The sequence below is a fragment of the Perognathus longimembris genome, chromosome 16 (genome assembly GCF_023159225.1).
Source record: "Perognathus longimembris pacificus isolate PPM17 chromosome 16, ASM2315922v1, whole genome shotgun sequence".
Taxonomy (NCBI): Eukaryota; Metazoa; Chordata; class Mammalia; order Rodentia; family Heteromyidae; genus Perognathus; species Perognathus longimembris.
The window spans coordinates 36,471,588-36,499,455 of NC_063176.1; the positions used below are offsets into that span (position 1 = coordinate 36,471,588).

Below are 27,868 nucleotides of genomic sequence, written 5' to 3' on the forward strand. Positions count from 1 at the left end.
CTTCCGGTCCTCTCGGCCCGCAGCCCGCCCAGCACACCGCACCCCACCCAGCACACCGCACCCTAACTCCAGCACAGACGACCTGCCGGGATAACGTGGCAGGGAAGGAGCCACAGTTACGCGACGAGAGCAGGCCACGCCGCAGACCACGCACACTGGAAGCGGCCTCGATCCACTCCACGCACTGCCTCGGGGACCTAGCGGACCCACTCGGCACCGCCCCGCGCCGCTCGCGGAAGGGGCGGGGCCTCCTAGGTGGCTGCAGCGGATTGGTCCCTCTCGGTCATGGGCGTGGCCCCACCTCTAGGCCTTGCCCTGGGAGGCCACGCCCCTCCCGAGTCCTGCAGCCGACGGGCCTGCCCCGGGCCTTGCACGGCGGGAGGTGGGGCTGGGGGCCGAGTCCGGGGGGGCCTGGTTGCGGGGGAATGAAGCCTCCGCCTTCTGGGGCAAAAGCCTTTAAATACGAGCGCGGGCTGGGGGCTCGTGGTGCGGCCTTGGGCAGCCTGAGCGAGGTACGTGCTTCCCGTTCCCCTCCTGCGGAGCCCGGTGGTTGTGGGTGCAGAAACTGCTGCAGCGGAGTCAGGAGGGAAACGCTGTCTGGGATCGAGGTTGCCCCCGCGTCGGGACTGAAGAGCGGGTAAGCGCCGCACCCCGGCCGGCCCTGGGGCTGCGAAGCGGGGAAGCGCCACGGGGTCGGGATGCTCGGGCCGCGGCGACGTGGACGCGGCGGGCGGGGAGCGCGCGCCTCACGGAGGGTCTCTTCGGGGCATCGGGGCGCGAATCGCGTTTGCTGTCCTGCTGATGGGGTGGTCTTGGCTTCTAAATCAAGCCTCACGAAGCCCTTTCCAGTCAGCTTTCGCCCCAGCATTTTGTGGGATAAATGTCATTCTCCTCTGCTTCCGAAAGCGAATGCCTGCCCACCGAAGGAAGCGATCCTTTCCACGCGACCTCACTGAAGTCTCGGGGCCCGGGTCTTTTGTTTGGGGTTAGAGCCTGCCTGGGGGAGGGGGGGCGGCGCTTTTCTCTGACCTATCCCCTCCTAGCAAATCCCCTTTGAGGACGAAATCCTAACTCTTGTGTATGTGCTGCCCAGCAATCCTTTTCGGGGGACTGCCCCATAGATCTGTTCACTTCAGGGCTGGAAAAGACTTACTTGGAGGCTTGTGTGAGGTCTTGAAAAATTGTACTTTCTACTCAGATAATTTAGGGTTAGGCATTCTGGTATGTAGAATAGGGGTTTAGTGGGATTCAAATATGTAGAATAGGGGTTCAGTGGCAGGGAGCTGTTCATGGATATAGAGGAGTGGCTGCCAGTCCACTACCTTCAGAGACACAGGGAGTCTTTGAATTTCTTCAAATCCCCTATGAAATGGAGAACAGTAGTGTGGTGTTTCTTCAGAAGGGTTCTGGAGAGGTAAAATGAAAGAGTTGACTGTCCGCTCTGAGGTGTGCTTTCTACTACCTAGCATCTGGTCTTAAGTGCTAGACAACCTAACCTTGGTTTTCTCTCACTGTGCATTTGTGCAAGCTCTCTCCCCTCCTCCCCCCTTCCCCCTCTTTCACTCTGCTAGGGACTCAACCCAAAGTTTTGCACTGGAGCTCTACACACTGAGCTGTATCTCCAGCTGTGTATTTCTTTCTCCCCTCTTGATATTTCATTGCTTTATTTATTTAATTTATTCTGGGGGCAGGTACTGGGGCTTGAACTCAGAGCCTGGGCATTGTTCCTTAGCTTTTTGCCCAAGGCTTGCACTTTACCCCTTGACCCACACCTTCATTTCTGGCTTTTTCCTGGTTAATTGGAGATAAGAGTCTCATGGACTTTTCCTGCCCAGACTGGCTTCAGACAACAATGTTCAGGGCTGGGAATGTGGCTTAGTGGTAGAGTGCTTGCCTAGCATGCATGAAGCCCTGGGTTCAATACCTCAGTGCCACAGAAAAAGGCCAGAAGTGGCACTGTGGCTCAAGTGGTAGCATGATAGCCTTGAGCAAAAGAAGCTCAAGGACAGTGCCCAGGCCTTGAGTTCAAGCCCCAGGACTAGCACACACACACACACACACACTGAGCTCAGATCTTACTCTCCTGAATAGTGAAGATTACAGGTGTGAGTCACTGGTGCCTGTTTTCACAGCTTTATGTTATGGTCTTTGGATGTAAAGCTAACACACCCTTTCTCAGGAATTTGATACTGTCCTTGGAATATTTACTTTGTAGAAATGGCCAAAATCATGTATGAACTTGATGGGTAAAGTTCCTGGGTACTTAAGAAGAGTATGCTGAAGAGATTGTTGTACAGGGTACTTGTCATTTGTTAGTGACATCTTCTAAACTGAAATGTTTTTCTGAGTTTATAACATTTTACATGAAGAGTACTTTTAGAATGGCTTGGTTTGTGCTGATTCCAAATGCCCCCTTGGTAATCCAACACTTCCATTTTTCTGACAGAACTGTGGACAGTCAGGAATACCTAAAAGAAATAGAAGCTGGGTGTCCATGGCCCATGCCTGTAATCCTAATCACTTAGGAGCTGAGATCTGAGGATCGCAGTTCAAAGCCAGCCTGGGCAGGAATGTCTAGGAGACTCTTATCCCCAGCAGACTACCAAAAAGGCCAAAAGTGGAGCTGTGGCTCAGGTGGTAGAGTGCTAGCCTTGAGCAAAAGAAACTCAAGAACATTGCCTAGGTCCTGTGTTCAAGCCCCAGGACAGGTACCAAAACAAGAAACAACAAAAAGCCCCCCAAAATGAAAGTAGAAATAGAAAATGGAATCAGAAAACATCTGTTGTGTATGTTTCATCTTCATCTTCAAGTTTCTTGTTGAAACTTCCACATGACTGCTTATTTGGCTTTGCACAGAAGGGTTACGTTAGCTAAGTCAGGTAAAGCGTACATTCCTTTTTAAACAATATCACCCCTCCCCTGGCTCTCTCCACTGTAGTCTTTTTCTACCTGTATAGTTTTCTCTTTCTCCATGTGTAGGCACCTGAAGTCTGGAAGTGGTAAGGGGTAAAATGGAAAACTAGAAGATAACAGAAGTAAAGCTGAATGGTTGCCACAAGTAAAGTTGTTCACAAGTGATTTTGGAGAACTTAAAATGAAAACCTATGTGAAATCTTTGGTAACTACAGAAACCCTTTCCCCTTTTTTTTAAAAAAAATAGTGTTGGGGTGGAGTTTAAGATTGCCCTATACCTAAAAGAAATCTGCTGAAGCAAAATTAAGCATGTAGGGAGCATTTAAGTGTGTCTTCTATTGTATAACAATTCCTGAGACATAACAAACTGCTTGGCTCATGGTTCTAGACATTGGCAAATCCAAGACAGAAGGGCTGACATTGGCAAGGGCCTTTTTGCTATGTCATTCCCTAGAGGGAGGGCAAAGAGAAATAGAGCAAACGAATCTGTAAGCTCTTTTTTTTTTTTTTTTTTTTTTGGCCAGTCCTGGGCCTTGGACTCAGGGCCTGAGCACCTTGGCCCTGGCTTCTTCCAGCTCAAGGCTAGCACTCTGCCACCTGAGCCACAGCTCCCCTTCTGGCCGTTTCCCATATATGTGGTGCTGGGGAATCAAACCTAGAGCTTCCTGTGTAGGAGGCAAGCACTCTTGCCACTAGGCCATATTCCCAGCCCCCTGTAAGCTCTTTTTTAACTTGAACATTTGAGCTCTATATACATGGGTAGTTTGGGTAGGCCCCAAACTCCCAACAATTTACATTAGGAATTAAGTTTCTAAACACATTCTTTGGGGTAAACATTCTTTTTTGGAGGGAAGAGTATTGGGGTTTGAACTCAAGGCCTTGAGCTCCCTAGGCAGGCACTTTACCACTTGAGCTGTGCTCTGCCTCTTGCTCTTAGAGTATACATTCAAACCATACCAGACAGTCCAATCTCAAGAGACCAGTTCTGGACTATGGAATTACTCACCCCCTTGTCCCCCAGTCCTGGGGCTTGAACTGAGGGCCTGGGCCCTGCCCCTGAGCTCTTTTGCTGAAGGCTAGTGCTCTACCACTTTGACCCATAGCTCCACTTCTGGTTTTCTGGTGGTTAATTGGAAATAAAAGTCTCACAGACTTTCCTTTGTGAGCTGGCTTCGAACCATGATCCTCAGATCTCAGCCTCCTGAATAGCTAGAATTACATAAACCACCAGTGCCCAGTTACTTCTGCTGCTCCTTCTCCCTTCCCTCTCTCCCTCCCTCCCTTCCTCTCTCCTGCCTTCCCTCCCTCCCTCTTTCTTTCTTTCTTTCTTTCTTTCTTTCTTTCTCTCTCTCTTTTTCATATTCTCTCTCTCTCTCTCTCTCTTCTACTTCTTCTTCCTTCTTCTGTGCCAGCACTGGCACTTGAACTCAGGGCCTGAGCACTGCTCCTGAGCTCTTTTTCTCAAGGCTAGCAGTCTACTTGTGGCTTTTTTTGTCGTTAATTGGAGGTGAGAGTCTCATGGACTTTTCCGCTCCAGCATAGCTTCAAATCACGATTCTCAGATCTCAGCCTTTTGAGCAGCTAGGATTATAGGCATGAGCCACTCGTGCCTGGCTCAGGGAACTACTCTTAGTAGTTATCACAGTTAAAACGGGATGGAAAACTGACCTTTATACCTTTAAACAAGACTTATACTGGACCTTTCCCTCAGAGATTGAAGTTGTCCTAGTTTATTAGATTAGAACTGTAGTTTGCTTCTTGACTTTCTAAGTATTAAGTCATTCTAATTCTTGGGGTTCTCTGCCAGTGGCTATAATTTTTTCCATCTGTTTCATGCTAGTGCAGCAGAGAACAAGTTAGGCCATCCCATTGGAATGTTGTTTTTTAATCACTATTTCAATACTTTTGAGGTGAGCATTCTACCACTAGGCCATATTCCCAGCCCCTATTTACGTAATTTCTATGAGTGACTGTAAGGAATCTTCCCAGATATACTGTCACTTTGGCAACATTTGTAAAGTATGATGAATGTGTTATGTGATTTCTTCAACTTTGTGTTTTAATACTGATACTTTATTCTTACTGTCTCCCCTTTAGTCATGTTTGAAATTAAGAAGATCTGTTGCATTGGTGCGGGCTATGTTGGAGGACCCACATGCAGTGTCATTGCGCACATGTGCCCTGAAATCAGGGTCACAGTTGTTGATGTTAATGAATCAAGAATCAATGCATGGAATTCTCCAACCCTCCCTATTTATGAGGTAACTACATCAGGCCACTGTTGTTGTTATTCTTTATTTTGTCTTTGTTAAATGTTATATGTACTATTACCGTGAAGGCTACAACTGATAAGAAATTTGATTTAAAAAAAAAGTCTAGATAAAAAATGTTGTTGACATTGGTTGAGGATGTAGCTCAATGATAGAACACATGACTAGGCCCTCCCCTGCATTACAGATGTAAATGAAGTTAGAGACTAAAATGAACATTTAAAAAATATCAAGGGGCTGGGGATGTGGCTTAAAAATAGAGTGCATGCCTAGCATGCATGAAGCCCTGGGTTCAATTCCTCAGCACTATATAAACAGAAAATAAACCTCGAAGTGTCCCTGTGGCTCAAGAGGTAGAGTGCTAGCCTTGAGTAAAAAGAAGCTCAGGGACAGTGTTCAGGCCCTGAGTCCCAAGTTACAGGACTGGCCAAAAAAAAAAAAAAGTCAAGTATGTGCACAAATAAATGATTCTCAACATCAGAAAATTAATAACCAGGCACCGGTGGCTCATGCTCGTCTTCTCAAGAGGGTGAGATCTGAGGACTGAGGTTTGAAGACAGCCTAACAGACATCTCTGAAGGATTCTTTTTTTTTTTTTTGGCCAGTCCTGGGCCTTGGACTCAGGGCTTGAGCACTGTCCCTGGCTTCTTTTTGCTCAAGGCTAGCACTCTGCCACTTGAGCCACAGCGCCACTTCTGGCTGTTTTCTGTATATGTGGTGCTGGGGAATCGAACCCAGGGCCTCATGTATACGAGGCAAGCTCTCTTGCCACTAGGCCATATCCCCAGCCCCATCTGAAGGATTCTTATCTCTAGTTAAACATTAAAAATTAGAAGTAGATTGGGTGCTGGTGGCTCATGCCTGTAATCCTAGCTACTCTTGAGGCTGAGATCTGAGGATCACAATTCAAAGCCAGCCAAGGCACGAAAAGCTGTGAAAATCATCTCCAGTTAACCGCCAGAAAACTGGAAGTGGCGCAATGGCTCAAAGTAGTAGAGTGCTAGCCTTTCGTAGAAGAGCTCAAGGACAGCACTGGGGCCCTGAGTTCAAGCTCTACCACTTTAAGCCACTGCTCCACTCTGGTTTCTTTGGTGGTTCATTGAGATGGTCTCAAGGACTTTCTTGCCCTGGCTATCTTGGAAATGAGATCCTCAGATCTCAGCCTCCTGATTAGTTAGGATTACAGGCGTGAGTCACTGGTGTCTGGCCAACATTTACTCAATATCTCAATTAGATTTACATTTAAAAACAATCCTTTATGTACATACTTTTACCCTTTTATCTTTATCTGTTTCTTTGTACTTTGCCCCTTGTTCTACCAGATGACCGGGTTGTAATAGTTCTTTAATCCCTCTCTGTGAAGCCATTCTTTCCCTGTTCTGAGTACAGCATGGCCATTATATTATAAAAGACTCCCACCAAAGTGGTTTACATTAACAGTATTGACTATACCAAGTAGTGACAAGGACTTATAGTAATTGGAATTTTGTACCCACCTGGTGAAAATTTACATAATTGCATCAACTTTCTAAAACTTTTTTTTTTTTTTTCAAGTCTGTTGTAGGGATTGAACTCTGGGCCTGGGCCCTGTCTATGAGCCTCAGCATCACGTCCGGTTTTCTGGTGCTTAATTGAAGAGTCTCAAGGACTTTCCTGCCCAGGCTTGCTTTGAACCACGATCCTCAGATCTCAGCCTCCTGAGTAGCTAGGATTACAGGTGTGAGCCACTGGCACCTGGCTACTTTGTAAAACTAATGATCTACCAAAGTAGACACATTGTATATGATGACATGTTTCACTCCTTAGTGTATATCCAACATATATCAAGAGATGTGAGAAACAACCTATCAATTTGCAGTACAGTATGTACATAAATTATGGTATAATCCTGTAATGAAATAATTATACAGAGTTCTAATGATCTGGGTGTTTGTGAGTCGTGTTTGCAGTCTTTAGCTTGTCTCAGGAGGCTGAGGTCTGAGGATGGTGGTCTGAAGTCAGCCCCAACAGAAAAGTTTGTGAGACTTTTTTGTATCCTCTAACAAGCAAAAAGCTGGACATAGAGGTGTGGCTCAAGTGATAAAGCACCAGCCTTAAGCAAAAAAGCCAAGTGAAGGTGCAAGGCCCAGAATTCAAACCCCAGTGGCTAGGACCAAAGAGGGTGTATAGGGGTAAATATTGTTAAGGTAGTTTATTTAAACGTATGGAGGGGGAGGGAAAATGGGAGAAAACTGTTACAGGATTAGAAATGTTATAGGGTTTGAGGGAGGGGATTCACTGTCTCTCCAAGAGTCCCCCACTCAGACAGTCTCAGGCAAAAAGATGGATTTATTAGGGAAGCAAAAAGTGAACTGACCAGCCAGGAATGCAACACAGACTTGGGAACTGAAACTGGGACAGTGAAAAGCGGGCTGACTGGCCAGGGACACAGTGCAGACTCGGGTGCTGCCACCGTGACCCCCAGCAGTCCTCAAATTGGGGTTTATAAAAGTAAAAGCATAGCACGGATGTCGGGGCTTGACACAGGGAGTGGAGCAAATAACAATTGTTAAGTATTTACAGAAGCAGAATTTTGGGGTCATGTTGACCTAATCTGCTCTCCCCAGCATTTCCTACGATGTTGCCCTAGTCAAGATGGAGTCAGCTGTACTCCCTACAACAAAAACAAGGGGGATGGTAACACTGTTCAACAAGAAATGTACTCATTACCTTACTTAGGTAACTCTAACCCCTCTGTACATTACCTTTATTACAATAAAATAAAATATTATAAAAAATAAATGTATGGAAATAAAACAATAACTTTTTTCTTTGCCAGTCCTGGGGCTTGGACTCAGGGCCTGAGCACTGTCCGTGGCTTCTTTTTGCTCAAGGCTAGCACTCTACCACTTGAGCCTCAGTGCCACTTCTGGCTTTTTCGATATATGTGGTGCTGAGGAATTGAACCCAGGGCTTCATGCTTGCTAGGCAAGCATTCCCAGCCCAGAACAATCAATAACTTTTGATTTTTGTTGTTGTTGTTCATTGTTTCTTTTTTTTTTTTTCTTTCTTACTTCCTTTTTTTTTTTTTTGTGCCCATCCTGTGGCTTGAACTCAGGGCTTGGGTGCTGTCCTTGAGCCTCTTTGTGTTCAAGACTAGCACTACCAGTTGAGCTACAGCTCCACTTCCAGCTTTTTCTGAGTAGTTTTCTGGAGATAAGAGTCTCACGAGTCGGTGCTGGTTCCTCACACCTGTAATCCTAACTACTTAGAAGACTCAGGAGACTGAGATCTGAGGATCCCAGTTCAAAGCGGATTCAAAACCAGCCTGGGCAGAAAAGTACGTGAGACTCTTATCTTCAAGTAACTACCAGAAAAGCAGAAGTGATGCTGGGGCTCAAGTGGTAGAGTGCCAGCCTTGAGCTGAAGAGCTCAGGGACAGCGTCCAGGCCCAGTGTTCAAGCCCCATGATCAACAAGAAAAAAATGAACTTTCCTGCCCAGGCTGGCTTTGAGCCACGATTCTTAGATCTCAGCTTCCTGAGTAGCTAGGATTACAGGTGTCAGCCACTGGTGCCCAGTTTGTTTCTTTCTTTTTTATTTTTATTATACAATTTTTATTAATTTTATTTAAAAAAATTTTCATAGAATACATTTCCCATTAGCATTCTCCGCAGTAGAAAACTATTTTGCTCCTTATTTTTGAAGATGAGATGTGTTTGGAATCTGAAATATTTTAGTACATCTACAGGGGAAATCTTGTTCCTAAATTTTAGTACATCTGTTGGGGAAGCTCTCAGTTTCCCTTCTAGGATCTAGAAATCTGTACTGTGAGATAAAGCACCTTCAAATTTTAAAGTTCCCATAGGACTGTGACCATCAATTCCAGTATCAACAGAACTGAGGGATACTTCCAAAACTGAAATACCGACCAATTTTCTGCAGTCTTTACTCACAATTGAATAAGCTTTTCCTCTATCCATTAGTTCCAGGACAAAAACATAAGTATTATCCTGTATTGATAGCAATAAAGCTGAATTTTTTTAAAGAGATTGATAAGTTAAAAGGCAAAGAAACTAAAACAATAACACAAAAACAAACCAACCGTATATACTGTTGACACCACTGGTTTGGTGAGGTGGGAAGACAATGATTCACTCACCACAACACAGAACTCAGTCTCAGTAGATCTATTAATTCCTCTCAAATTTTCCCTCCACATTACATTCTGAAAATAACCATGTAATCAGGAGAAGGTTTCAGTGTACTCATCTGTTAAATCTTTTTTTTACTATAAGCTGAATGGCATGACAGAGCAGAGACAAAGGTGCATACAATCAATTCTTAATGGGTGAAGTCAGAGCTTCCACAACATGGCCACGGCCCTGCAGATGCCCACATCGTGATAGCTGAAATAACAAAGCCCAGCAAAGGTTACAGATGAGAAGAGCACCAGGGCTGCTCTGGCAACCTTTGGCAACGTGTCCCTGTGAACATAATCAATAACAACTTGTCCAAGGCCCCAGTAACTATGGAGTTTGAGGGCTGCAGCCAGACAGTAGTCCACTGCAGTGCAAAGATTCAAATATGCAGTTGGAAGCAGGCCCAAGAGGCCAACAGCGAGAACCTTCTCAGAAGTCCAGTGGAGAGATGCCGCTGTGGATCCGGCATGTTGGCTTGGTGACAGGTGAATATGCTGTGTTCCACACCAGCCTGGGGTACGTGAATCCTGGAGAAATGCTGAGACACAAGTAGGTCTCACCCTGGGGGTTCCGAGGAACAGAGCTCAGCCTCCTCACGCACTGCGGACGACACTCGGCCTTATCAGAGCGGCCATCTTCCTTCTAAGGAATCCCCAGCTTGTTTCTTGCACTGGGGCTTGCTGGTGCTCTATCATTTGATCCATGCCTCGATTTCTGCCTCTTTTGCTGGCTAATGAGAGATAATTCTAGAATTTGTCAGTATAGGCTGGCTCTGAACCTTGATCCTTCAATCTCAGCTTCCAGTGTATCTAAGATTATAGGTGTGAGTCACTGGAATCTGGCTTGAAAGTGTTTTAAATTGGGTGCCAGTGGCTTACACCTATAATCCTAGCTACTCAGGAGGCTGGGATCTGAGGATTGCCATTAGAAGCCAGCTGAGCAACAGTCTGTGAGACTCATCTCTGGCTTTTTCTATATATGTGGTGTTGAGGAATCAAACTCAGGCCTTCAAGTATACAGAAAAAGCACTTTACCACTAGGCCATATCCCCAGCCCCGTGACTCTATTTTTATAAAGTTCAAAAATAGGCCAGCTCGTGGCTGGGGATATGGCCTAGTGGCAAGAGTGCTTGCCTCATATACATGAGGCCCTGGGTTCAATTCCCCAGCATCACATATACAGAAAACGGCCACAAGTGGCGCTGTGGCTCAAGTGGCAGAGTGCTATGCTAGCCTTGAGCAAAAAGAAGCCAGGGACAGTATTCAGGCCCTGAGTCCAATGCCCAGGACTGGCCAAAAACAAAAAACAAACAAACAAAAAATAGGCCAGCTAATGCATGATGAGTAGGATCAACAGGATGGCAATTTGGACAAGAAATGAGTAAGAAAGCTCTGATTTAATGTGGTGTTCAGTCACATTACAGGAAATAGTATAGTAATATGGTCAATATTTAACAATTAAATTCTTCATTGGTCTACTGCCAGGCCCATCTACCAGGCTCTGGACATGATCCCCAGCACTGCAAACAGAACTCTACCTTAAAACTCTTACTTGGATATTGCCATATTTTTTGAATAATCACATCCAAGCACTAGTGGCTCACATCTGTAATCCTAGCTATGCAGGAGGTGAAGGTCTGAGGTTTACAGTTTGAAGCCAGGAAAGTCCATAAGACTCTCCATTAACCACTAAAACAAAGCTGGAAGTGGAGCTGTCACTCAAGTGGTAGAGTGCTAACCTTGAGCTAAAAAACTTAGGGACAGCATCCAGGCTCTGAGTTCAACCTCTCCATCACCCCCACCTGTTTTTTTTTTTACTGCACATATTCCAAAGTTTATTAGAAGAAATGACAGGTAAACAGTACAAAACAGGCCACAGAGAACCCCAGCTCGGGTTGCTCTAGAGTCTTTAGCCACAATTTCCACAAAAGGTTCTCTTGACAAATGCAACAGCACTATGAAGACATAATTACTAAGCTTATAGTCAGTAAGCCAATTATAATCCTTCAAAATAGGGCCAGGTACAGTAGAGATACATATCTGTAATTCTGGCCACTCAGGAGATACAAGTAGGAAGCTCTTGATTCGAGGACAGCCCAAGCAAAGTTATTTACAAACCTTATCTCAAGTAAGACAAGATGGTGGTATGTGTTTATAGGCCCAGGTAGCTGGGTAAAAGAGAAGAGAATCAAGGTTTGATGCTGGCCCAGGCAAAACCAAAATGCCTTGGTATATGGTTACATGATGGAGAACCAGCCTAACAAGCCTGAGTTCAAATCTCAGTGCCACCAAAGAAAAAAAATCTCCAAAATAAATTTCAGACCTGATTCTAGCCCTAAGAGCCATTCTGACAGGTATGGCCACCCCCCTTTTTTTGAAGAAAGGCCTCACTACTCAGCTTGGCTTTCAATACGTAATACTCTTGCCTCTGCCTTCTACGTGCTGTGTTATAGGTATGTATGTGCCACAACACTTGAGATGATTCTTAGCTCTTCTGTGAACATATTCTTTATCTTTAACAAACATTAATTCTAAACTTTTAGATTATCTTATAGGACTGGTAAACTGTATGAGTAAATCCTTTTCTTTTTTCTTTCTAGCCAGGATTAAAAGAAGTAGTAGAATCCTGTCGAGGAAAAAATCTATTCTTTTCTACGAATATTGATGAAGCCATCAAAGAAGCTGATCTCGTATTTATTTCTGTAAGTAGTTTCTTTTACTGTTGGAATTTTAATGTATTTGTATCTATATAAAACATTACTGGACAGGCATGGGTGGCTCACACTTGTAATCTAGCTACTCAGGTGAGATCTAAGTAAGGATCATGGTTTAAAACCAGCCTAGGCAGTAAGTCTGGGAGACTCTTGTCTCCAATAAACTACCAAAAAGGCGGGAAGTGGAGCTGTGGCTCAAGTGGTAGAGCACTAGCCTTGGGCAAAAGAAGCTCAGGGACAACAGCTGGGTCCTGAGTTCAAGCCCTAAGACTGGCACCCAAAAAATAAACCAAACCAAATGTACTATTAAGCTACAAGATTGTTTGGTAAGGAGAAGTCCAGCTGAACTTTTTCTTTCTTTTTTTTTTTTTGCCAGTCCTGGGGCTTGGGCTCAGGGCCTGAGCACTGTCCCTGGCTTCTTTTTTTTTATTTTTTTATTTTTATTTTTTTGCCAGTCCTGGGCCTTGGACTCAGGGCCTAAGCACTGTCCCTGGCTTCTTCCCGCTCAAGGCTAGCACTCTGCCACTTGAGCCACAGCGCCGCTTCTGGCCGTTTTCTGTATATGTGGTGCTGGGGAATCGAACCTAGGGCCTCGTGTATCCGAGGCAGGCACTCTTGCCACTAGGCCATATCCCCAGCCCCCCTGGCTTCTTTTTGCTCAAGGCTAGCACTCTGCCGCTTGAGCCACAGTGCCATTTCTGGCCATTTTCTGTATATGTGGTGCTGGGGAATTGAACCCAGGGCCTCATGTATACGAGGCAAGCACTCTTGCCACTGGGCTATATCCCCAGCCCCCAGCTGAACTTTTTCACCTTGCCCACCTTGTCATCATGCATATCATTTCAAATCACTAAATATATAAATTCAAAGAAAGTCCTAATTATCCAGAAGCTCATGGCACATGCCCTATAATCATAGCTCAGCAAGCTGAGATCTAAGGATCGAAGTTCAAAGCCAGCACAGCAGGAAAAGTCCATGAGACTCTTATTTCCAATTTATTGCCAAAAAAGCTAGACAAGGAACTGTAGATCAAGTGGTAAATTGGTAGCTCACAGCTGAGAACCAGAACCAAGAAATCCTGGAACAGGGTGAGTATGTGTGATAATGGTATATATTTATCATTATTTCTTCTCTTCATTAGTTGGCAGAAGTGAAGTAAAGAGAATCAGTTTACAAACTTAACAGACATGTCTTACCTGAGTGAATTCTGTTCCTGTACTCATTTTGAATTGATTAGTATTTATTGGCTGTTATCAACTAGCCACAGATACCTTTATCTTATAATATGGCTCAGCAATTTATTTCTTATTGCCCCTGGTAGCCATCTACTGAAATGTTCTTTCTGTGATGGCATCACCAATTAGCATCTGAGCTGTGGGTGGTTTCTGACCTTAGGAATAAAGAGAATGTTAGGCTTGTGTGAGAAAGGAAAGAAGCATCATGGTGTCTATAAATGTGGAGGAAAGAACTAGTTTCTGACTGGTGAGGTGAGTGCGATACTGGCAGAATAAGTGAAGGACTGGTCAGTTGCCCGGTGTCTACACTATTATCCTGGATGACCAACGTGTCATCTAGGAACGCTTCAGGCACTTTGGGCACAGGCTAAAATCCTGGAGGAGGAGGAACTGTCCCTGTGTAAGCTTGATCTGGTGCCTGGTTGAATCTGTGTGGAGTCACTGCAGACTTGGCCCAAAGCTGAGGAAAATGAGCCAGAGCCTTCATGCAGTGATAAGTGACCACACCTCTATCAGGAGGTATCCTCAAAGAAAATCCACCGTCTCTTGTAGTGTTACCTTTGTGTACTAGGTCAAAGGCTTTGTCTCTGCCATCGATGGCTTTTCTGAGGGAATAATCTAGAAGCAAAATTTCACCCTAAGCAGACACGTGTGCCTCCAGCTCTAGCTTTTAGTAGATCTATGGCCCTCCTGCAGTGAATCTTCCTGTTGGGTGAGTGATGGAGTCTGCTAGATAGTTCCCTTGAGGGCCTTGGTGAGTTGTACTGACATACACCAAAATGTTTCCCATAGTTGAGCCAGCCACTCCCAGATCCCAGTAGCTAAGGGTAGGAGCACCTACACTGTCATCCTCTGCCATCGTCTTTTGTCTGTTACAGATACTCCAGATTATTTTAAGAAAATTACAGACACAAACCATTTTTATCTCAGAGCTCCTTTACTAGGGAAAATTGTCTGATCATCTCTCATCTCCAGCCAGTTTTATATTTTCCTCTGCCCCCTAGTCCCCTGTCTTATATGTATACGGATGTCCTATCATTCCATGCATATAAATAACTTTGTCCCCCTCCTTTTCAGTTTCATATTCAACTTCTGATTTGCTTTGCTTGGTTCCTTTACTAAACCTCTCATTAGAGAAGAGAATTAGTGCTATTTAATAGTAGTTCAAAAATCATTTCTGTCTGGCATTTCTGTGGTCTTAGGACACTCCTAAGATCACAGCTCTTAGGAGGTTGAAGGTCATAACTTCTAGGCCGTCCTGGCCTATGTAGCAAGACCTTGTCTTAAGACAACAATATGAACAATAAAAAAAATTCTGGTGACTGGGAATGTGGCTTAGTAGTAGAGTGCTAGTCTAGCATGCATGAACTCCTGGGTTCAATTCCTCAGTACTACATGAACAGAAAAAGCCAGAAGTGGCACTGTGGCTCAAGTGGTAGAGTGAGCACAGAGAGGCTCAGGGACAGAGCCCAGGCCCTGAGTTCAAGCCCCAGGATTGACAAAAAAGCTATATATTTTCATTAAGTTGTAGACTTTTTAGAGTACTTCAAAAGCATTTTAACACTTGAGCTATTGTTTTTAGAGCAGGTGATTTTCATTTTTCAATAGTCACTGAATCAGAGGAAGCCTGCCTCCAGTATTATATGCTACTGCTAAGCCAAAAAATAAATGCTTAGAGCTGGGCTGCTGGTGGCTCAGGCGTAGCTACTCAGAAGGCTGAGATCTGAAGATCAAGGTTCAAAGCCAGCACAGGTAGCTTAATCCATATGACTCATCTCCAATTTTAACTGGCACAAAACCAAAAGTGGAGGTATGGCTCAAGTGGTAGAGCACCAGCCTTGAGAGAAAAAGCCAAGCAAAAGTTTGAGGCTTTGAGTTCAAGCCTCAGTACCAGCACAAAACAATAAAATAAACAAATAAAAAAGTCATGTCATGCCTATCATAATAGCTAGTCAGGAAGCTGAGGATTACAATTCAAGGCCAGCCTGAGCAGAAAAATCCTTGAGACTGTTTCCTAGTAATAAGTGCTGGACTGTAGGTATGACTCAGGTGCTAGAGTGCTAGCCAGCACGTGGAGGGAAAAGGGAGGGAGGGAGGGAGGGAGGGAGGGAGGGAGGGAGGAAACAGGGCAGGGGGCAGGGGGGACAGTAGAGACCAGGTCTGTGAAACAAAAAACTTCTTGTCAAATGGTATTTCCCACAGGTGTGGGTCAGCGACCTTACATTATGTAACTAAAACCAAACAACTACTAAACATAAAAAGGTCTAAAATAGACCTCTCAGTGGATCACAATAGCTCAAAAGCTATATATATATGATCATATAAGACAAGGATAAGCAAACTCTATTGTTGACGTTATATTTAAAGTTCTAGGTGAATTTCCTTCAGCGTATGCCACGTGGCTACTGTATATGTTTTTGGTACACTGGGTATTGAATACACCTACCTGATCTAGGGATGGGAAAGAAAAATGAGCGTGTAAGATATCACAAGAAATGTACTCACTGCCCTATTATGTAACTGTACCCCTTTTGCATAACACCTTGTCAACAAAAGTTAATTAATTAAAAAAAGAGAAAACCATGAGTCCTTTAATGAATTAAGAAAGCCATGTGGCCAGGTGCTAGTAGCTCACGTCTGTAATCCTAACCACTGAGGAAGCTGAGATCTAGGGTCATGGATCAAAGCCAGCCCAGGCAGGAAAGCCCATGAGACTCTTACCTCCAGTTAATCATCAGAAAACCGCAAGTGCAGCTGTAGCTGGTAGAGTGCTAGCCTTGGGTGAAAAAGCTCAGGGGCAGCACCCAGGCCTTGTGTTCAAGCCTCATGACCACCACCACCAACAACAACAAATCGTTTATTTTAATTTAATTTTATTTTTTTGCCAGTCCTGGGCCTTGAACTCAGGGCCTGTCCCTGGTTTCCTTTTGCTCAAGGCTAGCACTCTGCCACTTGAGCCACAGCGCCACCTCTGGCCATTTTCTATATATGTGGTGCTGGGGAATTGAACCCAGGGCTTCATGTATACAAGGCAAGCTCTCTTGTCACTAGGTCATATTCCCAGCTGCAAATGTTTATTTTAAAGGACCATGATAGTATATTCCAAAAATAAAGGAAAGAGGAGAAAACTTACATTTCATTTCTGTGCACTCCTTAGCTGAGAATTGTCTCATTCCTTTTTTCTCAAGGGTTTAGCTTGTACCTGCCTACTCTAGTATCTGTCACCAGTATAGTAGCTACTCAACAAAAATGTGTTGAATGATTTCTCCAGATGTCTAAAGATGTTTATTGGGGCTGGGAATATGGCCTAGTGGCAAGAGCGCTTGTCTCCTACACATGAAGCTCTTGGTTCGATTCCCCAGCACCACATAAATGGAAAAGGGCCAGAAGGGGCGCTGTGGCTCAGGTGGCAGAGTGCTAGCCTTGAGCGGGAAGAAGCCAGGGAAGGTGCTCAGGCCCTGAGTCCAAGGCCCAGGACTGGCAAAAAAAAAAAAAAATAAAAAAATAAAAAAAAAATAAAGATGTTTATTGTAGTGATTATATTTATAAAATGTATTATTTCCACGCACATAATAGAGGGTGAAGAGCATACATGTGGATGGTGTCTGACTTCACACTAACTGGTGATAATGTTGGCTAGTTCAAGGAAATACTCTGGAAACCACTGAATATCTCACAGGTACTCTTCTTCGTCAGGTGAATACGCCAACGAAAACCTATGGTATGGGAAAAGGCCGGGCAGCAGACCTGAAGTACATTGAGGCCTGTGCTAGACGCATTGTGAAGAACTCCAATGGATACAAGATCGTGACTGAGAAAAGCACAGTTCCAGTGCGGGCTGCAGAAAGTATTCGCCGCATATTTGATGCCAATACAAAACCTGATTTGAATTTACAGGTGTGTGTGTGTGTGTGTGTGTGTGTGTGTGTGTGTGTGTACACGTGTGCATTAGAGTCTGGTTCGTCTATAAATACTGTTGCTTTCCAGTTGCCTGTGATTAATTCTAGCCGAAAACATTCCTTTGCACTGGGGTTCTAGGTGCTGTCCAACCCTGAGTTCTTGGCAGAGGGAACAGCCATCAAGGACCTTAAGAACCCAGACCGAGTACTGATCGGAGGGGATGAAACCCCAGAGGGCCGGAAAGCAGTGCAGGCGCTATGTGCTGTATATGAGCATTGGGTTCCCAAAGAGAAAATCCTCACCACCAATACTTGGTCGTCGGAGCTTTCCAAACTGGTGAGTGTGTGGCTCTCGTCTGGGCTTTAAACTCGTTGTTCTAGGACAAAGTCTTGTGTAGTTCAGGCTGATCTCAAACTTGTGATTTTCCTGTTTCTGCTTCCTGAGCACTGGGATAGCAGTTGTGCACCACCACACCTAGCTTTTTTATTTTATTTACTTTTTTTTTTTTTATCAGTTGTGAGGTTTGAACTCTGGGCCTGGGCACTATTCCTGAGCTCTTCAGTTCAAGGCTAGTGCTTTACCACGCTGAGCCACAGCACCACTTCCAGTTTTTAAGTGGTTAATTGGAGATGAGAGTCTCAGGGACTTTCCTACCCAAGCCAGCTTGGATCCTCGATCCTCAGCTCTCACCCACCTGAGTAGCTAGTATTATAGGCATCAGCCACCAGTATCTGGCCCACATCTAGCTTAAAAAATTTTTTTTTTCGTCAGTTGTGGGGCTTGAACTCGGGGCCTGGGCATTGTCCCTGAGCTTCTTGGTACTCAAGGCTAGAGTTCTGTCATTTGAGCCACAGTGCCACTTCCAGCTTTTTTTGGTAGCTTATTGGAGTTAAGAGTCGCATGGCCTTTCTTGCCTAGGCTGGCTTTGAACCCCTGTCCTCAGCTAGGATTAAAGACGTGAGCCACTGGCACCTGACCACAGCGTTTAAATATTGACAAAAATTTATACTTTCGAAGGCAATTTTTGCACATTTGAATTATGTATATAATAACTGTCAGAAAAGGGATTCTAGAATAGAAGGTGATCTGGAAAATACTCAACTTTGAGTGAAATGTCAGCTGACACAGATGATACACAACTAGTGAGAACAGTGTTTATCCCTCATTCCTGCTTTCACTCCGTGGTAATCATCTGTCCTTCCTGATTTATGAGCACGTCCTGTCTAGAGTCAAGTACCTCCTCAGTAATTTGGTTTGTTTTTTTGTTTTTTGCCAGTCCTGGGGCTTGGGACTCAGGGCCTGAGCACTGTCCCTGGCTTCTTTTACTCAAGGCTAGCACTCTACCACTTGAGCCCAAGCGCCATTTCTGGCTTTTTCTATATATGTGGTGCTGAGGAATCGAACCTAGGGCTTCATGTATACGAGGCGAGCACTTTACCACTAGGCCATATTCCCAGCCCATCCCTCAGTAATTTAGGTCAATTTGATGACCCATCAAATTTGATGACCCATGGCTAATTCTGCTTCTTCCCCTCCCTTATTAAAGGCAGCAAACGCGTTTCTCGCTCAGAGAATCAGCAGCATCAACTCCATCAGTGCTCTGTGCGAAGCAACGGGAGCCGACGTGGAGGAGGTGGCCACGGCCATCGGCATGGACCAGAGGATCGGAAATAAGTTTCTGAAAGCCAGTGTGGGTAGGTTGCAATTTTTCTCTACCTAAAGAGGCTTCATGTAGCTGGATTTCTAACTTTAGGGAAGTCTTTTTTTTTTTAACTTCCTTAAAACAAAAAAGGTTATTGTACATTGGCTTTCTTCAATTACTGATCAGTGATCAGTAATAACTGATACTATTAAGTAAAGATTGAGCCAGGCATTGGCTCACACTATCATTCTGACTACTCAGGAAGTTGAGATCTGAGGATCAAAGTTCAAATCCAGCCCAATCTTGGAGACACTCATCTCCAGTTAGCCACCAAAAAGCTGGGAGTGGAGCTGTGGCTCAAGGGGTAGAGTGCCAGCCTTGAGGAACAGCACCCGGGCTCTGAGTTCCAGCTTCAGTATTGGCACAAGACTAAAAAAACTAATTAGAGGTTCAGTGTTTTAAGAGAAAAATATTAGTAGTTTGGGAGTCCACATAGAAAATAAGTAACAGCTTATTGAAGCCAGTAGGATATAAATGTCCCTATTATTTATCTTTCTTTCTTATATATTTCTGGAAACATGTGTGATGAAGTACAGCCAGTCCTCCTGACTCCTGAGCCGGGGCTGAACACACAATGCTTTCGCTCTGGGCATCAGTTCTGATTTTTGCAATGATTTAGTGCCATGTTTCTCATATTGTGCTGTGTGCGTGTGCGTGTGCATGTGCGTGTGTGTGTGCGTGTGTGTGTGTGTGTGTGTTGATACTGAAGCTTGAACTCAGGACCTGGGCGCTGTCTCTGGCCTTTTTCTGTTCAAGGGTAGCACTCTACCATTCAAACCACATTTCTACTTCCAGCTTGTTTGGTCATTTTTAGTGGAGATAAGAGTCTCACAGACTTTCCTGCCCAGGCTGGCTTCAAACCTTGGTCCTCAGATATCAGCCTCTTGAGTAGCTAGGATTACAGCTTTGAGCCTTCAGCATAGGCTCTTTGTGAAGAACGTGTAAATGAGGTTATGTATTAGTGTGCAAAAAGCTTGTAGGAACCTGCCACTGTATTTTATACTTAAGTAATCTCCAGGTCAGTGTGTCTGGGGACTATGTACAACATACCTCACAAATAATAGAATATTTTACACATCAGGCCACAGACCTTCTAGTGTTTCTGGGGCTCTATGTCGTTTCCCAGTACTGGCTTCCTTGGCTGTTTATACCTTATTTATTTATTTTTGGTGCTGGTCCCTAGACTTAAACTCAGGGCCTGGATGCTGTCCCTGAGCTTTTTTTGCTCTAGGGTAGTGCTCTGCCACTTGAGCCATAGCTCCACTTCTGGCTTTTTTTGGTGGTTAGTGGAGATAAGACTCTCAAAGACTTTCTTGCCCAGGCTGGCTTCAAACCGCAATCCTCAAATCTCAGTCTCCTGAGTAGCTAGGATTACAGGCCTGAGCTACCAGAGCATGATAAATATACTAATTTTTTAATATCTGAATTTTGTTATTTAAAAAAACCCACAAAAATCTTGGGCTGGGAATGTGGGTTCATGGTAGAGTGCTTGCCTAGCATGCATGAAGCCCTGGGTTTGATTCCTCAGCACCACATAAACAGAAAAAGCCAGAAGTGGCACTGTATCTCAAGTGGTAGAGCACTAGCCTTGAGCAAAAGAAGGTCAGGGACAGTGCCCAGGCCACCCCATGATGTAGTGTAAAGTGTGTCACATGGTTCAGTTATGGACTCATGAAAATACCATGTTTCTCTCCTCAGGATTTGGTGGGAGCTGCTTCCAAAAAGATGTTCTAAATTTGGTTTATCTCTGCGAGGCTCTGAATTTGCCTGAAGTAGCTCGCTATTGGCAACAGGTATTATTTATTTATTTTCTGCTAGTCCTGGGGCTTAAACTCAGGGCCTAGGGACTGTCTCTGGGCTTTTGTGCTCAAGGCTAATGCTACCACTTGAGCCATAGCTTTACTTCTGGCTTTTTAGTGGTCAATTGATAATAAGAGTCTCATGGACTTTCCTGCCCAGACTGGCTTCAAATCGTGATCCTCACATCTCTGCCTCCTCAGTAGCTAGGATTATAGGCATGAGCCACTGTTTTTTTTTCAAGCTGAATGTTTTTCCTCTTGGTCAGTGCTGGGGTTTGAACTCAGGGAGCTATGCCCTCAGTGCTGTTTGTTTTAGTTATTTTTCAGATTGGATCTTGCATGTTTGACTAGGACTAATCTCAGACTGTAAGCCTACTTCAGTCTCCTATATGCTTGTTGTTTTGTTTTGTTTTGTTTTTTGGCCAGTCCTGGGCTTGGACTCAGGGCCTGAGCACTGTCCCTGGCTTCTTTTTGCTCAAGGCTAGCACTCTGCCCCTTGAGCCACAGCGCCACTTCTGGCCGTTTTCTATATATGTGGTGCTGGGGAATCGAACCCAGGGCTTCATGTATATGAGGCAAGCACTCTTGCCACTAGGCCATATTCCCAGCCCTCTCCTATATGCTTGTAATTACTAGCTTTTCTAAAAAAATGTAAATAGGAGTTTACTTATGGGACTAATTGATACCTAAAAATATTTAGTGAATACATTAACTTGTAATGACATGAAAAATCATGATGACATTTGTTTCCAATTGAAAACAGAATATAAATTGTACTTAAAGTTGATAGCAGCTGGCCTTCAAGCCCAATCTACCCTTCCTGGCTAGCACTACTTAGGAGACTGAGATCTGAGGATAGCGGTTTGACGTCATCTTAGGCAGGAAAATCATTCAAACGCTTATCTCCAATTAATCACCAAAATGCCAAAAATGGAACTGAGGCTGTAGTGGTAAAGCATCAGCCTTGAGCAAAAAAGCTCAAGGATAGTGCCGGGGCCCTGAGTATAAGTCACACTACCAGCACACACATACACACGTATAAAAATAATAATGCTACAACATTGTCAAAGTACTTTATGTGCACATGTGAAACATAGCAGAATGAATCCCAGTGTGTTGAAATTATTTTAAGAGGTAGAGCTTGCGAGGGAGTGATGGAGGGGTATGGGTGATGGAACACATCGTATGCACCTAGGGAACATCACAGTGAACTGCCATGTACAATTCATACATGCTAATAAAAAAAAAGAACCTCAAGATAATAAACACAGTCTAGTAGCATGCAATTGTCCATGTTGTTTCAGGTCATAGACATGAACGATTACCAGAGGAGAAGGTTTGCTTCCCGGATCATAGACTGTCTGTTTAATACAGTGACTGATAAGAAGATAGCTATTTTGGGATTTGCATTCAAAAAGGACACTGGTGATACGAGGTATTAGCCCTTTAACACAGTTCAAACCTTGGTAGAGAGTTAGCTCCTCTTATCCTGGTCCAGTTTGGATGTGAGTATGGAAATACATGTGAATATGGGAACCTCTGTACGTATTTACACTGAGTGGGTCGTGTTTAAGGTAAAGCACTAGAAATGGTAGTAATCGCACTGGTGGCTCAGGCCTAGAAGCCCAGCTACTTAGGAGGCTGAGATCTGAGGATCACAGTTCAGAGCCAGCCTATGCAGGAAAGTCCTAAAGTGGAGTTGTAGCTCAAGTGATCAAGTGCTACCCTTGAGCACAGAAAAGCTCGGGAACAGCACCAGGAAAGGCACACACACACAAAAAAATGATAATAAGAAAAAAAATCTAGAGGCTTAGAACATTTTATATTAATAAGATATATTTGTATAGAATCAGTACATACTATTAATACCAATTACATAGTTGCCATTGATATGTTCATTATGTTATACTGGATATATTTTCTTTATATGATGTTTATAATAAAAAATATTCCTAATTTCACTAGCCAGCTTAAGAAATAGAATCTTATCTCTATCTTGAATTACCCGGAACTAGGATATAATGCCGTAGCCAGACAAACATGGCAGTGATGTCTGTAATCACACCACTAGGAGGATAGAGAGTTCAAGACCAGCCTGGGTTTCATAGTAAGAGCCTTTTTCAACCCCCAATCAAAAGAAAAGGAAGAAGTGGTGAAGTAGAGCATGTGGCCGATTCAGGCAGTACTGGTTTATTCCTGCAGAGAGTCCTCCAGCATCTACATCAGCAAGTACTTGATGGATGAGGGCGCCCACCTCCATATCTATGACCCAAAAGTGCCTCGCGAGCAAATCGTCGTGGATCTTTCCCATCCTGGTGTTTCCCAGGATGACCAAGGTGAGGCTTGAGAATCATTTTGTGTACAGACCTGCCCAGTTCTCAAGAAAGGTCTGGCTGTTCCATCTCCATCATTTCTATCATTGCAATGGCCTCTGCTCAACTGCATTTCTCTAAAATTCAACTCTGAGACATTTTGTCCTCAACTTTAATTTGAAGAGATCAGCTGTGGGTTAGTCCAGCCTCTTTTTTTTTTTTTTGCCAGTATTGGAGACTGTCCCTAAGCTTTTTTTTTTTTTTTTTTTGGCCAGTCCTGGGCCTTGGACTCAGGGGCCTGAGCACCGTCCCTGGCTTCTTCCCGCTCAAGGCTAGCACTCTGCCACTTGAGCCACAGCGCCGCTTCTGGCCGTTTTCCGTATATGTGGTGCTGGGGAATCGAACCTAGGGCCTCGTGTATCCGAGGCAGGCACTCTTGCCACTAGGCTATATCCCCAGCCCTCCCTAAGCTTTTTTTTTGCTCATGCTTGTAGTGTTCTACCACTTGAGCCACGCCTCCACTTCCAGCTTTTTGGTGCTTAATTAGAGATAAGAGTCTTACAGATTTTCTTGCCTGGGCTGGCTTCCAAGTGCAATCCTCAGATCTCAGCCTCCTAAGTAGCTAGGATTACAGGTGTGAGCCCCCAGCACCTGGCAAATCTAGTCATTTTGGGGGGACTGGGGATATAGTTCCTGGTGCCCCTTTCCTCATTAACTTCACACACATGGCTCCACCTGTCTGGCACTCTGGACTTCACAGCCCTGCTGCTGAATCCCTAATACAAGTAAACCCCTTTCCTGTTGCTGTTGTTCCAGTGGCCCAACTTGTGACAATTTCTAAGGATCCATATGAAGCGTGTGATGGCGCCCATGCTGTTGTCATTTGCACTGAGTGGGACATGTTTAAGGTGAGGTGACAGAGATGACAGTTATTTTCTAGAGGCATTCTAGTATTTGTGGGGGTCGTCTTCATGTGTTTGTTTAATTGTTCCTTTGGTGTCTTTATAGGAACTGGATTATGAACGGATTCATAAAAGGATGCTGAAGCCAGCCTTCATCTTTGATGGACGGCGTGTGCTGGATGGGCTGCACAGTGAACTGCAAACCATTGGCTTCCAGGTAATCAGCATCCTCAAGTGTGCTTTTTTGAAATACACTGGTATTATTGTTGTTTGTTTGTGTGTTGGGTTTTTTTTGTGTGTGTTCTGATCCTTGAACTCAAGGCCTGGGTGCTATCCCCAGGCTTTTATTTGCTCAAGGCCAGCACTCTACCATTTTGAACCAGAGCTTTACTTCTGGCTTTATTGGTGGTTCTGTAGAGATAAGAATCTCAAGGACTTTCTTGCCTTGGCTGTCTTGAAACTGAGATCCTCAGATCTCAGCTTCCTGAGCAGCTAAGATTATAGGCATGAGCCACCAGCACCTGACAATATTTTCTTTTATACCTATTTTGTGGGTTTTAGAATTCTCATATTTTTTTTCCATTTACCATTAATCTAACTTTGAACAAGACATAAGTTCTCTGGGAATTTCCCTTAGGATTTTTGAAACTTATTCCACCCCCTAAGCTTGTGATCTAAAGTTGGCCTTTACACAGTTGCTAGAAGAGCATGAGTTCCTACTGAGCAAGACAAAATGGATGACTCCTTACTGCTATTCATAAAGGTCAAGGAGAAAATGTGTTGGGTCATCCTGTGATGTTACTGTTGTCTGTTACTATTGCCAGCTCAGCCAAGTCATTTCCCCCAGTGTCTTCTCTTACCGGGTGAGGGTCTGGGCTAGGGGCGGGATGGCTGTGGTGATGGAGGAAGTGGGCGCCTCCCATGTGTGAAGATCTACCTTCCACATCCTGAGTGCCCAGAGAAATAACAGGACTTTAGGGGGCCTGCTGTTCACCCACACCTTTGGCATGCTCAGTGATGTGAAAAGCTGGAAAGTAGAGCTCACACCTGTAATCCTAGCTACTCAGGAGTCTGAGTTCTGCGAATCGAGGTTCAAAGCCAGCTTGGCCAGGGAAGTTCCTGTCAGACTCTAATCTTCAATAAACCAACAGAAAACCAGAAGTGGGACCGTGGCTTAAAGTAGTAGAGCACTAGCCTTGAGTGAAAGAGCTCAGGGACATTACCTTGGCCTGAGTTCAAGCCCTATGACTGACCAAAAAACAAACAAAAAAACTCCGAATCTTCAGTGAGACCAGCCTGCTCTTATTTGTCAGTTTCAGCCTAGAACAGGGCATTGGTGACTTGGAAGATTCTCAGTCCTACCAGGACTCGCACAAATATGAGTAAGCAGTTGTTTCCAGTTAGTGATGGCAGGCTGCCTGTGGGGTGGGAGAGGTGAGGCTAGGGATGAGTAAGAGTGGCAGGTGAGTGCTGTCAGCCTGGTGTAGAGAGAGGACAGTGTGCATCTCCTTGCACCATCTTACTGAAGGAGGTTTAGTTAGGCCTCATCTGCTACTCAGAAATTCCACATCTGCTTCTCCTAGCCTGGCATCACTTGTCTAAGCCCCTCCTCACTTCCGCTTCGAAGATCTCTTCTCAGTTGTGAGTCACACACATCTGCTGATTGTCCCCTGGAGGACCTCTGCTACTCACTGCATCCCACCCTCTGACTAACAGCAGGATTTTTTCCCAGTTGTGACTTAAAGTCTGGAATTTAAGTCTTTCCATGATGTAAGGTGCCTTTTCCCTGGCTGCCTGTTTGTACAAAGTAGTAGTAGTCAAGAGGATTTTGAGAAGCTGGGTGTGGTGGGCCAGGCTGGTCCTCCCAGTCACTAGTGAGGATGAAGGCAGGATGAATGGGAAAGGGAGGAGGCCCAGCCCCAGCAGAGTTAGTAAGACCCTATCTCAAAAAACAAAACAGAAGAGTTCAAATGGCCAAACACCAGGTTTAATCCCCACAAGCAAAAAGTGGCTTTTCTTTGTGATTAGTTAGAAGAGTTAATGTTCCCTAGTAGGTTTAGAAATGAGTCAGGCTAGACTCACTACAGTGTATGTCACTAAATAGGACAATGAGCTAACATAAAGCAGAAGTCCATTCTTTGAATTGGAATCAGAATTGAATATTATTTTTAGTTTAAAAAAGATCTAAAATGTAGAGTAGTATATTTAACTGTGCTTTGGAAGGGAGATAAATTCACCATTATGAAAGAAGTAGTCTTTTTAAAAAAAAATTAAGACCAAGTAGGTTTCTTTCCTCTTACTTGATTCCCCAGAGCTTTAGTTTCTTGAAAGACAAGCACCTGAAGTAGTCTTTAAAAAAAAAAAAAAAAAAGAAAAGGATAGTTGGGCATGGTGGTACATGGAGGCTGAGGTTCAACAACCCATGATTGTGGGGTTCAAGGCCAACCTAGGATCCATAGCAAGACTACTTGAAAGAAAAAACTTGATGATTTTAAATATATGGAATCTATGGTAAATATGATATACAAAATAAAAATGGACTATCATTTATGAAGGCTGACTTGTATAGTAGGCACTTTATCCTTGCATCCTCTCCATGGCTGGGTGGTAGCAGTACTGTCTGGGAGGAAAAGATCAGATAGCTTAGGTAACATAGTAGATGCCAGTCAGGACTCCCACTGAGAATCTTTCTGAAGGATGAAACTATTACAACTTATGCAAACTTCTCCTGGGCATTTTGTTTATTTGGCTGTCATTAAATATGTGAGGGAAATGAGCACAGTGAAGGAAAGAATATGAAGTTATTTGATCACTGCTTTCATACGTGCTCCTAAAAACAATGGGAGGTGATCCTTTACTTCATGTTTGAGGGTGTCAAGGGGCTGGGGCGTGGCTTGAGTGCCAGTGTGCTTCCTAGCTACCTTGAGGCCCTGAGTTCGATCTCAAGTACCACCAAAGAAAAGGAATCAGATCTCTAATCACAACTTGAGAAACTTGCTGTTTATGAAAAGGAGAATTACCTTGGTTTCTGCCCTGTATTAGAGTTGTTAAGCATGTGTACGTACGTACGTGTGTGTGTGTGTGTGTGTCTATATGTTGTGATTACTAATACTTCTCTTTTAAAAATACTTTTCTCTTCAGATTGAAACGATTGGCAAAAAGGTGTCTTCAAAAAGAATTCCATATACTCCTTCTGGTGAAATTCCAAAGTTTAGTCTTCAAGACCCGCCTAACAAGAAACCTAAAGTATAAGGCATTGCTGTTTTTTATCTGTGATTATTTTGGTACTTCATTGTTTAATGAAACAATATTTTTTTAATCATCAAATTTATACTAGTTACATGGGTATTAGCATATCTGGTAATTATGAATCAATATTTTTACATATTTTTATATTATTATTAGCTCAGTAATTTGATGAGTAGAAACTAATGTTGGTTTTAGTGGTATCAAGTTTTTGTAAAAACAAAATTAAACCTCAAATTTTTTTTGTGTGTGATCCTGGGACTTTAACTCAGGGGCTAGACACTGTGTCTGAGCTTTTGTACTCAGGCCTAGTGCTCTACCACTTGAGCCACAGTTCTACTTCTGGCTTTTTGGTGGTTAATTGAAGATAAAAGTCTCAAGGGGTTGGCTTCAAACTGCAATCCTCAAATCTCAGCCTCCTGAGCAGCTAGAATTACAGGTATGAATTACCAGCATCCAGATCAAATACTGTTAACTTAACAAATTACATAGGCAGCACTTTAATATTGCATTGTAAAGGGAAAGACTTTAGTGTCTTATTTGCTTGTTTGAAACCATGAAATTACTGTGCTAACCAGCCTTTACAAGTATGGTCTGGTAAAGTTCTTCCTTCCTTTTGGATTTGGGTGTTGCTTTTGTTTTTTGCTTTTTTTGTTTTCTGACATTGTCTTATGTAGCCCAGGCTGGCCTGGAACT

The 27,868-nt window shown here is 44.0% G+C and overlaps 1 protein-coding gene and 1 pseudogene across 2 annotated transcripts; one reads left to right on the top strand and one right to left on the bottom strand.

The window, feature by feature from the left end:
• The first annotated feature begins 377 nt into the window (after positions 1–377).
• Ugdh (UDP-glucose 6-dehydrogenase) lies at positions 378–27,517 on the top strand. Of its 2 annotated transcripts, none has more exons than XM_048364301.1 (12): positions 378–512; positions 5,011–5,174; positions 11,963–12,064; positions 17,008–17,208; positions 17,350–17,547; positions 18,758–18,905; positions 20,612–20,706; positions 22,017–22,147; positions 22,915–23,048; positions 23,841–23,932; positions 24,033–24,143; positions 27,068–27,517. In XM_048364301.1, the coding sequence occupies exons 2-12, from the start codon at positions 5,013–5,015 to the stop codon at positions 27,176–27,178; spliced, it is 1,485 nt and encodes a 494-aa protein (XP_048220258.1). In that variant the 5' UTR covers positions 378–512; positions 5,011–5,012; the 3' UTR covers positions 27,179–27,517. The 2 variants fall into 2 exon arrangements, with proteins under 2 accessions (XP_048220258.1, XP_048220257.1); XM_048364300.1 differs by having other exon boundaries at positions 467–637.
• On the bottom strand, positions 9,448–9,998 carry LOC125364675 (annotated as a pseudogene).
• Positions 27,518–27,868: the final 351 nt, after the last annotated feature.

Coding starts and splice junctions, on each gene's coding strand:
- Ugdh (XM_048364301.1), top strand. CDS start 5,013: ATGTTTGAAATTAAGAAGATCTGTTGCATTGGTGCGGGCTATGTTGGA. Junction 18,906..20,611: donor GTTTCTGAAAGCCAGTGTGG/GTAGGTTGCAAT, acceptor TTCTCTCCTCAG/GATTTGGTGGGAGCTGCTTC. Junction 23,049..23,840: donor TGTTTCCCAGGATGACCAAG/GTGAGGCTTGAG, acceptor CTGTTGTTCCAG/TGGCCCAACTTGTGACAATT.